Source organism: Silene latifolia, chromosome 2 (genome assembly GCF_048544455.1).
Source record: "Silene latifolia isolate original U9 population chromosome 2, ASM4854445v1, whole genome shotgun sequence".
Classification (NCBI taxonomy): Eukaryota; Viridiplantae; Streptophyta; class Magnoliopsida; order Caryophyllales; family Caryophyllaceae; genus Silene; species Silene latifolia.
The window spans coordinates 14,254,042-14,269,324 of NC_133527.1; the positions used below are offsets into that span (position 1 = coordinate 14,254,042).

At 44.1% G+C, this 15,283-nt stretch overlaps 1 protein-coding gene across 1 annotated transcript; it reads right to left on the bottom strand.

Moving 5' to 3' along the window:
* Positions 1-13,746: 13,746 nt before the first annotated feature.
* LOC141634454 (uncharacterized) lies at positions 13,747-14,196 on the bottom strand. Its single transcript, XM_074446627.1, has one exon. It carries the CDS (start codon positions 14,194-14,196, stop codon positions 13,747-13,749), a length of 450 nt encoding a protein of 149 aa, XP_074302728.1.
* Between the last annotated feature and the right edge of the window lie 1,087 nt (positions 14,197-15,283).

A 15,283-nucleotide genomic window follows, 5' to 3' on the forward strand; every position in this document is an offset into this window, starting at 1 on the left:
ATTCGTACAATATTGTGTCAGGTCTATCAAAATAATAACAACATCATACTTTATACTTATTTCTCTCTTTATCATTCATTTACACTATTCTAATCTTATAGAACTAGATACCCTGATCACTACGTAATTAAGCCGGATCCCTTCAGGAAAATCTTGCTAAAACAATTGGCGCCCACCGTGGGGCATCTAGTTCTTCAACCAATAAAATTCTCCTTATTATCTCTCAATTAATATTCACACACAAAAATGGTGGAACTCACCGCTGAACAACAATTAGCGGCTGCTCTGGCCAAAATCAAGGAATTGGAAACAATCCAAGAGAAAGCAGCTCAGGCTGAAGCAGAAATCAACAGGCTGAAGGAATCTGAGTCTAGCCTGAAGAAGAAATTGGAAAATCAGGCTTCGGGCTCCAAGACCAGATTCGAACCAGGAACCCCATTCTCATCCATCATCAAAAACATAGACTTCTCTAATTTTGGAACCCCGGAGAAGGATACATTATCCGGCACTCCAACTATTCCCAATGATGAGACAAACAAAACTGAAGCCGCAATAATGATGGCTATGCTTCAGGAAATCCAAAAACTCCACAACAAAATAGAAAATATACCCGGAGTACTGACTCGTGGTCAAGTAGAAGTTGATGACTTTGCGGATTCACCCTTTGCAGATGAAATTGCAAAGATTGATCTACCCAAGAAATTTATTGTCCCATCCATGAGAACCTATGATGGAACTTCGATTCACAAAATCATGTTGCCATATTCAAACAAAAATGTTGGTCGCCTCAATACCCAGTGAACTCGGCAAGTCCGTATGTGCAAAGGCTTTGGCACAACCCTGACTGGGGCAGCACTACAATGGTTCATCAATCTCCCAAATGGAGGTATCAAGAATTTTGCAGAATTGATCAATGCCTTCAATCAACAATTCGCAAGTAGCAGAGATATGGCCAAGAGACCAAGCAACCTGTTCGGGATAAAGCGACTTCCCCGAAGAATCTCTCAAGGAATTCTGGCCGATTTGTCAAAGAAAAGGTGGCCATTCCAAGATGCGATGAAGAAACAAAGCAGTAGAAGCATCGTGCAAGGAGTCTTGCTCGACAGTGATATTTATGCAGATCTGACCAAGAAAGCATGTCCAACCTTTGCCACCGTTCAATCCATCGCCTTAGAGCATGTCAGATTAGAAGAAGACCTCAACTTCAGGACGAACTCATCCGGAGGAAAGCAGGGCTATGGACATACTAACAGGAAAAGCTCCTACCAGAAAGGAAGCAATCCCAGATCAGCACCATATTCCAGGCCTGAACGATCCGAAGTCAATATGGCACAGGAACATAAAGGTAACCTCTCTAGCCTCCCAACTATTCCTGAATATAACTTCTCTATTAATACTGCAGGATTAATCAAACGCCTGGAAAACCACGGGAGATGCGGTCGGATGGCCAAAGAAGTCCGACAATCCCAGGAAGGATCCAACAAGATGGTGTGACTTCCATCAGGACATCGGACACACCACGGAAGAATGCATTCATTTCGGGAAACAAGTGGCATATCTTCTAAAGAAAGGCTACTTAAAAGATATAATCCAGCAGCCAAAGAATAAAGATGAAGGACAAAATAAGAGAGACCAGGAAGCGAGACCCTCCTCCTCCTCCTCCCATCTATGAAGTTAAATTCATAAATGGAGGATCAGAAATCTGTGGTCGACCGACTCTGCGAGCCCAAGAGGATATCCAGGGAATCCGGACTTCAACCTCCTCCCAAGCCCGTGTCATTGCCTCGCTATCACCTTTGATGACTCGGATCTACAAGGAATATCGGTCTACACCATGACCTGGTAATCACTATGCAAATCGGCACACCAAAGTATCAAGAATCCTGATAGATGGAGGAAGCTCAATCAACCTGGTGATGCTTGACGTCCTTAAAGCTATGAAGATAGACGAAAGCAAGATCATAAAGAAATCCAGCGTCCTGGTTGGATTCAGTGGAGAAACAAAAAACACCCTGGGAGAAATCAGCTTGCCTACCTATGTGGAGGGCGTGGCTTCATATGAGAGATTTGGAGTAATGGATTGCTTGTCCTCGTACAATGTAATCCTGGGCAGACCATGGATCCACAATGTCAAAGCAATCCCATCAACATATCATCAATGCGTGAAAATTCCAACAGAATGGGGGATAACCACCATCAGAGGAGAACAAAGGACTGCTCAGAATGTTACACTCGAGGCTTTGAAACCCTCAAAGTCAGGTAAGTCCCTTGCATAGCAATTAAAGTCACTGTCGGGGAAGAATATATAGCACAAACACAGATGGAAACAGGAGAAGTCATATTAGACCCAGAATTCCCTGACAGGAAAGTACTTGTAGGGTCGATGCACCGACTCAATCGACCAAATCTGGTCACTTTCTTAAAACTAAAATGTCTTGTTTTGCTTGGTCACATTTTGATATGACTGGTATAGATGCTGATGTTATTACTCATAAGTTGAACATTGACAAATCCTTTAAGCCTCAGACAAAGAAAAGAGAAGAAAATTTGTGCAGAAAGGCACGAAATTATCAACCAAGAAGTTGACAAGCTATTGGACATGGGAATGATCGGGAAGTGATGTACCCTGACCGGCTTGCAAACGTGGTAGTCGTCCAAAAGAAAAATGGCAAATGGAGAGTCTGCGTAGATTACACTGACTTAAACAAAGCCTGCCCAAAAGATCCATTTCCCCTACCACACATCGATGCAATGGTAGATGCCACTGCAGGCCACGAAATGTTGACATTCATGGATGCCTCCAGCGGATTCAATCAAATAAAAATGCATCCAGCAGACCAGGAAAGCACAGCTTTCATCACTGAAAGAGGTATATATTGTTATACTTTGCTATGCCCTTTGGATTAAAAATGCAGGTGCAACCTACCAAAGGCTAGTCAACATGATGTTCAAAGATCAGATAGGAGACACCATGGAAGTCTATATAGATGACATGGTAGTCAAATCAAAAAAGGCAGAAGACCATGTCAAAGACCTGGAAGTAGCCTTTCAAATATTGGAAAAATTCAATATGAAGCTCAACCCACAAAAATGCCACTTGAGTCTCAAGAGGCAAATTCTTGGGCTACATGGTGACAAAGAGAGGAATAGAAGCCAGCCCTGAGCAGATCAAAGCTATCCTGGAGCTAGAACCACCAAAGACAGTCAAAGATATACAAAAACTGACTGGAAGGATAGCAGCCCTGAACAGGTTCATTTCAAGATCATCAGAAAGATGCAAATCGTTTTATAACCTGCTAAGGAAAAACAAAGACTTCCAATGGACCCCTGATCATCAGGCTGCCTTTGAAGACTTGAAAATATATCTATCCTCCCCCCCTTTACTGGCAAAACCAGTCAAAGATGAACCCCCGACAAGTATATCCATCGATCCACAAACTTCTTTGTCGGTGCGATCCTGGTCAAAGAAGCAGACGGACAACAAAGACTGTCTACTATGTAAGTAAAAGTCACCGGATGCGAAATCGGTATGGATTACTAGAAAAATATGTTTTAGCTTTAATAATGAGTTGCACAAAATTAAGACCATATTTTGAGAGTCACCCTATAATAGTTAGAACAAATCTTCCTATTAAGTCTGTACTTAGGAGACCAGAATTGTCCGGACGAATGTGCAAATGGTCACCCACTAAGCACATACAATATAACGTTTGAACCAAGGACAAAGAATTAAATCACAAGCACTAGCAGATTTTGTGGCTGATTTTAGTCCAACCCTAGAACCCGACCTAATAAAAGAAGTAAATAAACCGACCGGCGACCAAACGGACCTAGAATGGACCCTATTTGTCGATGGAGCAGCCAATACAAGAGGCACGAGCCTAGGTGTAGTACTAAAAACACCACGGGGGATAAGATAGTACAGGCTATAAGTTGTGCATTTGAGGCCACCAACAATGAGGCAGAATATGAAGCCCTAATAGCCGGATTAAAGGTATGTATTGATCTTGGTGTGCAAAATTTAAAGGTACGCACTGATTCCCTTCTCGTCTCCAACCAGGTAAATGGCATATATACTGCAAAAGACCCCAAAATGATGCTTTATCTAGATGTTGTTCAAATGCTAAAATCAAAGTTTAAAAACTTTAATATTGACCAAATTTCCAGGGACTTAAATACCCAGGCCGATGCCTTAGCCGGCCTAGGGTCCAACTTTAGTCCCCTTGATTTTGACAAAATACCCATTGTGCATTTATTAGAACCCGCAATAAATAAACAAGATGAAAGTTTCCCAATCTACATTGCTAATTCTTGGACGAAACCTTACTATGATTGGCTACAACAGGGAATCCTACCCTTAAATAAGCAAGATGCCGAGCACCGAAAATAAAAGTCGCTTCATATACTATTATTGACAACGTGCTTTTTAAGAAATCGCAGTCGGACCTTACCTCGGATGCCTGGAACCGCAGGAAGTCGAGCAGATATTATCGAAATCCATGAAGGATATGTGGAAATCACAAAGGTGGAAGAAGCCTGGCAAGCAAAGTACTCAGAACAGGATATTATTGGCCCACCTTAAGAGCCGATTGCCTGGATTTCAGCTCTAAATGCAAAGCCGTCGATTCACGGACCATATATCCATCACCATCCGAGGAACTACATTCCATATCCGCACCTGGCCGTTTATGAAGTGGGGCATGGATATAGTAGGAAAACTACCTCAAGCACCCGGACAGAAAGTTTTCATGCTAGCAATGACTGATTACTTCTCCAAATGGATAGAAGTCGAATCATACAGGCAAGTCAAGGAGAAAGATGTCATAGCATTCATCAAACATAATATCATATGTAGATATGGCATCCCCTCCGAAATAGTATGCGACAATGGCACACAATTTGTGGGAAAAAGAACAAGTGAGCCTTCGTGCTCAATGGAACATCAACGGTAACATCCACGCCAGGATATCCAAAAGCCAACGGTCAAGTGAATCCAAAGAACAAAGTGGTGATCAATTTGTATAAAGAAAAAGTGGAAAGAAGAAAAGGTAGATGGGTCAAGAGCTCCCCCGGTCCTTTGGGTGACAGAACCACGCCTAAAACATCCACCGGCCAAACCCCTATTCCCTGGTCTATGGATGTGAAAGCGATAAGAATTCGGTGAGGTGGACATTCCATCACCGGTGTAGCCTAAACACAACAACAAACAACATACCTCTAATGGAGGATAGCCTGGACCTAACGGAGGAGCTAAGAGATGCAAGAAGCATCGATTAAAGATACCAAAGAAAAGAGTTGCGAGAAGCTACAACAAAACTGTCAAAGCCAGGGTATTCAGGGTAGGAGATCTCGTTCTCAGGAAAGTTTTCCAAAACACAAAAGAAAAGAATCTTTGGCAAATTGGCTCCAACTGGGAAGGCCCCTATCCGATTGATTCAATTGTTGGCCGGGAGCCTATAGACTACAAACCCCGGACGGCGAAATGATCCCCAGAGCCTGGAATATTACACATTTAAAACTATTTCACATATAGAATATATCGCACAATCCAGGTATAACTTTTTACTTCAAATACTTCTTGCCTGGAACCTACATGTATGATACTTGCAATTACATGAATAAACGCCGTATATGATTTCTTCAATTTATATGTCCAAACACTTATCTGTATTCTCACATTCATTTAGCGAAATCTTCAACACTTGTTTTACATATTGCATTTTAGTTAAAACAAATCTCAAAGATGGGGGCCACCCCACCAAATATCCAATCGATACCCAAAATTCGGTTGCAAAATAGGCCTTTAAATATCGAGCTCAACATACAAATCGGAAAATCTATTCTGAATTGTATGACATAGGTGGGTCATAAGCCCTCGGCATGTGCAACAACCCCACCCATAACACATTAAATCGCTCGATCGATCGAATAATCGTTTGATCGATTCGAATAATCGCTTCGATCGATCGAATAATCGCTTTGATCGATCGAATAATCGCTCGATCGATCGAATAATCGCTGATCGATCGAATAAGCGCTTTGATCGATCGAATAATCGCTCTGATCGGTCGAATAATCGGCGAGATCGATACATATCCAACATCAAAACCTTATCAAAACACAAAAAGAAACAAAACAAAGACCAAATATTTATTCATCCAAAATACTAGTCCCACCTAATAATCATCCATCCCAGGGATATTCCCCCTAGATGGGCCAAAAAATTCCTTAAAAATCTAAATATTCATTCCAGGGACATTCCCCCTGGATAGACCAAAACCCAAAAGAAAAACTAAGTTACTTTTGAGCGAAGAATCGACTCACAACCATCCACCATCTCCGATCACCGGACTTTGCCTTGGAAGGAGGGGAATCCACTTCTTCTTCTTGACCCATATTGGCCAAATCGGGATACTCGAGCATCCAGAGTGTCTCATCTCGGTCCGGATTCCAATCGCCCGATCGATTCTCGGGTCCCTCATAGCATCAACCCGACCTTTTCCGAAGAAGTATCGAGCCGCATCACCCAACCTCGCCTCCACTAACTCCTTTTCAAAGCAACAAGCTCTTCATTCTTTTTCAACCGATCTGCATTGCCTCGCTTCTCACCTCCAACTCCACTGACGACCTTCTCAAAGCATTTTTGCAGCCACCTCACAAACTATAGCGACCCTGGTTGACTCCTTAGCTGCCGCCAACCGAGATTGGAGCACCACTTCATTACCCCTGGATGAGTGCAGGTCATGGTTTAGCCTATCCAGCTTTTCCTCCAAGTCGCTAACCTTGGCACAGGCGTCCCTAAGCCGACAAGCGAGCTTGCCCAAAGATCCAACCCCCGCATACATACAAAATCAATTAGGCAAATACAAGGTAAAACAAAAAACATATAAACTATAAACAGATCCCTCTACAACTAACCTCCCTAGCCTGGGAAGCGAGTTCAAGAAACCCTTGTTACAAGAGAAGTCGAATAGAAACCACCCTGGTAGATGAATCAAGGGTACTAGCAGACAACAGTTGATCGCTCATCCTTGCAGAAAACTCATCTATCCGAGCCCGGGCATCATCCATGTCATCAATCCTAGCAGGCACCTGCCTTATACTCCTAAGTGGGTCGAGCCGGGATAGGTGTTTCCCTCCTTCCTCCTCTTCCGAATATCATCCTCTCTCTTCTTTTTTGAGCACGGACGATCTCTCGGGGACACTATCCTGGGCGGATCTTGAGGAGGTGGACATCGAAATCGGGATATCCAAAGTCTTGTCACTCCCACTAGTTTCCGGCTCTTGACTGATTCAAAGCAATCCTAGCCACCCCAGCCTTCAAATCCTTGGCAGAAAAGCTAGCTTGACCTAGCAGAAGACCTAAACACCGGATACATAAAAAATATACGTAAATATCAAACCAAAAAGCAACAAGGAGACAACAGCCAAAATAAAAGCATGCAGAAGACGTACAGGGGAAAGAGCAAGAGAACTAGGCTTGCCTTTGGGTACTCGACCCCAGTCGGCTTGGTCTTCATATACCGGGCAACAATTCCCCGCCTGCAGGTGGCCAAGTCCTCTCTTCCTCGGGAATGGCAAGGAAAGCATCTATCCTTGCAATGGCCTCCTCATCCAGAGAATCGTGATTCCAATCAGGAGCTACAAACATTACAGAAACAAAATACACAGGTAAGATTTATATACTTCACTCTCACTCAATATAACTGCAAAATAAAAATACAGGAAACCTACCACTCTCCAAAGGAGGATATCTCAGGTAATCAAAGCCCGATCCCGCAGTCTCATCCGGATAAACGGGAAAGTCTTTGCCCAACTCTTGTCATCTCCGTAATCCAGGTTAGTAATTAACTGAGTCATCTTTGACTTAATTCTCAAATTAAAACGACCAACAGAAGGATTTTTAAAATGATATAATGCCTTAATATCATTGAGAGTAATCACAAGATTGTGTTTAGCGCATAAATTTTCTATGGAATGAACAAGTTTCCAAACCATCGGCATAATTTGAAAAGGTGACACTTCCATAGCACGGATGGTGTCAATCATTAAGGGAGTAAAAGGTAACTTACACCGCTTTGAATGCCCATTCAAAAATACAGAACCAACCAGGTGATACCCAGTTAGCCCCTAATGGACAAGACTCAGGAATCCATACCTCGGTCGATTCAGAATTATTTTCTTCTCCCTTAATATCTTGTCATAATTAGTTTTCAACAAGTTCTCTTCAGGAAAGTAAGGATCCAAAGATTGAAGGGCGGTGAATACGAGAATCCACGATATTTGAAAGCCACGCCCGAGCGGGAGGATCAATTACCCTTACCTCCTCCTCTTGAATATCTGTGGGTTCAGGCTCAACAGTAGCAGCAGCAGCTCTCTGGGAAGCAGGGCGTCTTTTGGCTCCCATATTTTCAGGTTGTTTGATTTATTGAAATTGTCGAGAATATGCAAAGTAACAGAACAAGATTACTAAGAAGAAGGGAAGAAATTCAGAAGAATTTTAGAAGAGTTTCAGAAGAATATTCAAAGCAAAGAAAGTGGAGGAAAATTGATCTTGCCCTAAATACCGTATTTATAGAGAAGTAAATAACGGCATGAAAAACCTAGGAATTGTAAAACTGTCAGCATGATGTCATGTAGCCGTTGCAGTCTTCAACGGTAAATAGGAGTCTAAGAGTCACTAGATGAATGTGATTCTCTTTAATTAGTTAACCCGGTAAAATTGACATCTCACCCCTGGCCGGATCCAGCACGGGTAAAATGTCAAGGGGCAATTGTTAGGCCCAGTTTTAGCTGGTCGACCATAAACTGGCTCGACTCAACAAGGTCGATCGATCAAGACAAGAACCGGACAAATCTGATCACTATTTAGCTGCTGAAGAGTATTGTGGCAAGAAGACTACTAATTCCTGGAAAGGAAGCCTGATAGTCAGTATATCCTAGCTTGGCGGAGTACTAAAAACAGCCTGGATTAAGCAGATAAACAAGAAATGCGATTATATAAGCCAGATAACCACACCCTATTCTCAAGGAAGACCAAGTCCAAACCTAAAACTATCTAATCCATGAATCTGGACGGAAAGAGGAAAAGAAGCTAAGGACTGGTTGATTTGAGAACGGGTCAAGCGAACTAATAGGAAGATTGCCCTATTATTCCGGCAACAACTCCTACCTTTGGGGAGAACGTTATACATTTATAACGTTATTCATTGTAACGTTGGGAAGACGGTAGAGAACTATAAATAAGAGAATTTAACAATTGTAAAGGAGATTCACGATCAGTCAATCTTACATATACTTTATCTATTTATTCTTGAGCATTCAGATATTCGTACAATATTGTGTCAGGTCTATCAAAATAATAACAACATCATACTTTATACTTATTTCTCTCTTTATCATTCATTTACACTATTCTAATCTTATAGAACTAGATACCCTGATCACTACGTAATTAAGCCGGATCCCTTCAGGAAAATCTTGCTAAAACAATACATGTATGTGCCGTTAGCAGTGATGAATGCGCATTTAGGCATGTCTTCCTCGGCCATGAATACCTGATGATACCCTGAGAAGGCGTCCAGCAGGCTCAACATAGTGTAGCCTACCGTCGCGTCGATTAAACTATCTATTCGAGGCAAGGGATAACAATCTTTGGGGCATGCTTTATTAAGATTGGTAAAATCTACACACATCCTCCACGCCCCCGATGACTTCCTTACCATTACTACATTAGCTAACCACTCAGGATAAGTACAAGGCATGATAAAGCCCGCCGCTAATAATTTATCTACCTCGGCCTTAATGGCCTCATCCTTCTCGGCCGAGGAGTTCCTCATCCTTTGCTTGACAGGGCGAGCGGTGGAGAGCACGTTCAGCTTGTGAACAATTACCTCCCGGCTCACGCCTGGCATCTCGGCCGCTGAGTAGGCGAAGACGTCTTTGTTTTTCTTCAGCAGGTCTAGGAGAGCGGCCCTGAATTTTGGATCCAGGTTAACACCGATAGTTACGGTGCGCACTGGGTCAATTTCCACCTCTTTAGTCTCGGCCCCCTCGACCATGCCGACAGTTGCATCCATGTGGTCGCCCTCCTGTTGTAAGGATGGGCTCTTCCCCTTCTCGGACTTCTTCGCCACTTTGAGGGATTGCATGTTGCACCCTCTGGCAGATATCTGGACGTTGACCACCTCGTCCTTTGAGACGAGCTTATGCGCTTCCCCCCGGTCCGAGACATATATCAGTGTCAGGGCCCGGATGGACATTACTGCATCGGCCTCGCTCAGAGTGGCTCGGCCTATGAGGACGTTGTAGGCGGACGAGCCGTCAATGACCACGAACTCAGCTAGGACATTCTTAGCCGCATTCCTTTCGCCGAACATCACTGGCAGTCTGATTGATCCCAGGGGGACCAGGCCGGCCCCGGAAAAGCTGTACAGTGGATTGGTGCAGGGGCTTAAGTCCTCGACTTTCAGACCGAGGTTGAGAAAGCACTCCCTGAACATGATGTTCGTGTAGGCGCCTGTGTAAATCAGGCACCTCTTGACCAGGTGGTTGGCTATGTCCAAGTGGACTACAAGTGAGTCGCTGTGAGGGGCGATGACTCCCTCGTAGTCCTTCTTCCCAATAGTCATATCGGGGATGTTGGAAGCGGGGACCGCTGTTTTGGGTACAAAGTTGATGGCCTGATACAGCTCGTTCAGGTGCCGTTTGTGCCCATGAGTGGACCCACCGTTCTCGTTGCCCCCGATGACAACATGGATCACTCCTATCCGTTCAAAGACGGATTTCTTATTTGAGCCGCCGGCGTCAGTCTTTTGGCCTTTGGCAACGTATTTGCCGAGGCTCCCCTTCCGGATCAGCTCTTCGATGGCATTCTTCAGATGCCGGCAATTGTCAGTTAGGTGACCGGTGTGGCCGTGGTACTCACAGTACTGGCTCGTGTCACCGTCCCCCCTCGGCCTGGGAGGCCTCTCCCGCTTCTGACCCTCGTTCTTGCTCAGGGCGAAGACCTCGGCAGCTGATACAACCAGGGGGGTGTGGTCATTGTACCGCTTTTGGTAGTACTGTCCCGAACTCCCCCCGGTGCCCGCCGAGTTCTGTTTCTGGCGGACCTGTCAGACCGTGACCTATTATTGTCGCGGCGTCCTTCATCCGGGTTGTCCTCCCGGTGGCTCTTCTTCTCTGAGTGCCCAGCCTCGCTGTGGCCTACCCAGGTTTTGTGCTAGTCCTCCACCTTGATGGCTTGGTCGGCCATTTTCCTGGCGGAGTCTAAGTTCTGGCCTCCGCACTTAATGAGCTCGTTTTTTAAGTCCTCTCTTGGGAGGCCTTTCATCAGTGCGAAAGCTGCCAGCTCGCTGTTCAGCTCACGAATCTGCTGAACCTTGGCGTCGAACCTCTTCACATAACTTCGGAGAGACTCGCCTCCCTCCTGTTTGATAGTCAGGAGATCCGACGTCTCGACGGCCCTCCTCTTATTGCAAGAGTACTGGGTCAAAAATGTGTCCCGTAGGTCGCCGTAGCAGTATATCGACCCATTGGGTAGTCCCTTGTACCAGCTTTGTGCCATCCCATGCAGGGTTGTTGGGAAGACTCGGCACCAAACCTCATCCGGCTGTTCCCACACCGACATGTAAGACTCGAAAGCCTCGGCATGGTCGGTTGGGTCGCTTTCTCCTTTGTATGATATGGGTGGCAACTTTAGCTTAGTCGGCACCGGGACCTCTAGGACGTAGGGGTTGAGGGGTTGTCTGACCACGTGTCGAATGACACGCGGCGATCGGCTCCTCGCATCTCTAGTCCGGCTCCTCTCCCCGTGGCGGGAAGGGCTTCTTCTCCGACTCTGGTGAGTCGGGCTTCTTCTCCGACTCTGGTGAGTCGGACTCCTCTCACTCCTCTGGGGCATGCCTCGTCGGTGCTGCGGCGACTTTGTCCTCCCGCGAGTGCGGGAAGGACTCAGGTCTACCACTAGCACTCTGGGCTCCCCCGACGTCTTGACAGGGCCAGCTTCCTCCAATGCTCCGTTCAAGTCTCTCGGAGTCACATTTTGGGCCCTGGTCTCCTGGACGGGTGCCGCCGCTCTTGTCGGTGTGACAGTGTGAGCCGGCGTGCTACCAATTAGGTCCAGGAGTAGCTTCAGTTTAGCTGCATCAACCACATGTCCCATGATGGTGACCTGGTCGGCGGGCAGCGGCGTATATGGTATTATTGGCATCCCGTACTCCGGTTGAATCACTCGGCCGGTGGGGGGTTGCACAACTCCAGAATTGTGGACGGTATCATCTTGGCAGAATTCTGTTTCGTCAGTCACAAATACTTCTTGTTGTTTCGACATCTTCTTAGCTTTTTGGGTGGGTTTTTCGTTTTGTTTTTTTTTGTTTGGGAATGAATGTGACTAGCTTCTAGTATCTCTCCCCACAGACGGCGCCAATTGTTCCGGGTGTAATTCCAGAGCAGTTATTTGTTACCACCTGTGCTTGTAGAATGATGTCTTTGGTTGAATCCTCCTCTCGGTCTCCTGAAACAGTGAACAAACTGAGGGCTCGGCTTTGGACCGAGCGAACTCACTCCGACGCTCAAGTCAGTAAACTTAAAAGGATTAAGTCGTGTGTTACTTGGCGAAGTATATATTGTAGAGAGATGAGGAAAATATTACCAGGTTATGAGGTATTTAGGTTAAATTGTGGATCCCTTCCTCAATGAGGGTTGAGAAGTATTTATAGACTTTCACCTTTTGTCACGTAGTGGCCAAGTGGCCAAGTGGCTAGCAGGTGGAAAGACTGATCTACCCTCGGTCGAGGGACCCATGTTAGGCCGGCGTGCCCTGTTGACTCGCCGCCGAGGGGTCTTGGATATGAGTTCGCGGGTATGTGCCCCGGCTGGCTAGTTGTCCTAGCCGGGACACAAGTGTTAGGCCGACGGGCTTCGTCGGCTAGGCTGTCGAAGGTGTTGACTTACTTTGGATATCTTTGACCTTGTTCAATATGTTGACTCGGTCAGCGGGTGCAGAATATGCCCCATCAAAGATGTTTCAAGTTATCCCATAGATTGAAACTTTCTCCTTCAGTATTAAATCCATAAACTACTGTATACCAGAAAGAATCCCCAGTACCAACATCAATGACCTCCACAGTAATATGCTGGTCTGAGCTATCAATAGTCTTGACAGAAAAAAGTTGAGGTATCCATATAATCCAAACTCTCCCTCCATGATGATGATTATTATTATTAACTCCCTCCCAATAATTCCCTAATTTATTCAGAGTAGAAAGAAAATCTGATTCCTTAATCTTAGTTTCAACTAGTCCAAATAAACCAATTTTATTCTGATAAAGAAAACTCTTAATCTCTAACTGTTTATTTGGATTATTCATGCCACGAATATTTCAGAAACCTAACTTATCCATTATCACTAGTTGAGGTGATATCAGTCTCCCTAACATCTTGCACAACATTCTTCCCTTTATCTCTTTTTGGTGAGACAGCTTCAGCATAGGTCTTTGAAGGACTTGTAGGCATGTCAACCACATGCTCCTGCCTAGAGACTTGCAAAATTGGACTGACAATTGGAATTAGATCAGAATTATGATGTGTAGGTCCTCCAAAAGGGGTCTCAGGCACAACACCAGTTGCCAAGGGGTTTGCTGAAGGAACAGTATCTGAACCTGAGCCAGCTAGAGGTGCCACTGGTCCAGCAGGCCCAGAGGGAGCACTCATTGCCACAGACACAGGTTTTTTAATTACTGGTCTCTACACATGTGCCACCCTAGTAGGGGCAACAGGTTTCTTCTTGCAGTCTTCCTTGGTATGGCCAATACCTCGGCAAGCACCACATTGTACAGGCTTCCACTCGTATTCCACACTAACACTGACATCTTCCCCTTTTTCATCTTTAAAAAATATTCTATTAGGAAACTCTTGCCCCACTTGGACTTCCACCATGAGACGAGCATATCCAATCCTAGTTTTATCCATGGTAGCAGTATCAGCCCTCATATACTTCCCTACTAGAGAAGCAATTTTCTCTAAGCACTCCCCACCCCAGAACTTAAGACCAAGCCCGCACAAACGAACCCAAATTGGCACAACTTTGAGTGGTTCCTTTGCCAGAGAAGCAGTCTCAGTCCATGGTTTGACAACAAGAGGCTTATTCTCAAACATTGGGAATCCCTGCTTTAAGACCAGATCCTTACACTCCATGATAGGGAAGTGGACCAGAAAGGCTCCATTAGGCAACGATATTTAACATTACTCTTTTTAAGTAGTCATACCATATAAACATACAACAGTTGTCGTATAATTTGTGCTCTTGCAGATTATACTATGAAGTAGAATAAAAACTGTGAGAAAATCCTAATTGGTACAAAATGTTGGAAGTGGTGGGAGTGGGTAAGTTGAGTCTTCGTTGTGACAAGTATATCCGCCATAAGCTTACGACTGTTAAATATCATTCAAATAAGTAGATAAGATAGAATGTTTAGGAAATCACAAATTATTTGTTTTTATCTAATTATAAAGATTTTATTTGACCCGTCACAAACTTGTGATGAATTTATAAGCTTACGACGGTTAAATATCATTCCTACGAGTAGATAAAATAAAAATAAAATGCTTAAAAAATTACAAATTATTTATTTTTATCTAATTATAATATAAGTAGATTTTATTTGACCCGTTACAAGCTTGGGTTGAATAAGTTGAGTAGAGGACGAGAAAAAGCAGGAGTGGGGGGACTTTGAGCCTTGTGCTAATGTACTCCAATGGTAGTGCTTCACCACCCAACTTGTTAATAGTGATGTGTTGTGTCAGTGTGACAACTATCATTTCTGTTTTTCACTGAATCAGGTTTACTCTTTTTCCGACATCCTTAGTTAAAGAAATTATACATACTCCCTCCATTCAACTCCACACTACACCTATTCCATTTTCATCCATTCAACTCCACACTACACATCGAGAAGTTGCTATGTCTACCTGGTTTTTTTTACTGCGTATACCCGGTTAATTAGAAAATAAAAATTAATAGAATAATAACTTAAGTTTTAAATACGAGTAACTAAACATAATAATTTAAATCACAAATTCTCATTATAGACGGATATTATCCGTTTATAATGAAAGACGGACCAAATACAATATCACTTTCTTAATAAGACAAATAACAAGTGGGGTGGTGGGGCAAAAAATGTCACAACTTTCATTATATTTGATCCGTCTATAGCAATAGACGGATATACCCGTCTATAGCAAGACTAATAGAATTTAAATATAATTGAACTATGAGTTT

Bases quoted from the DNA above. Each gene is read 5' to 3' on its own strand.
- LOC141634454 (XM_074446627.1), bottom strand. From the start codon at position 14,196: ATGGAGTGTAAGGATCTGGTCTTAAAGCAGGGATTCCCAATGTTTGAG.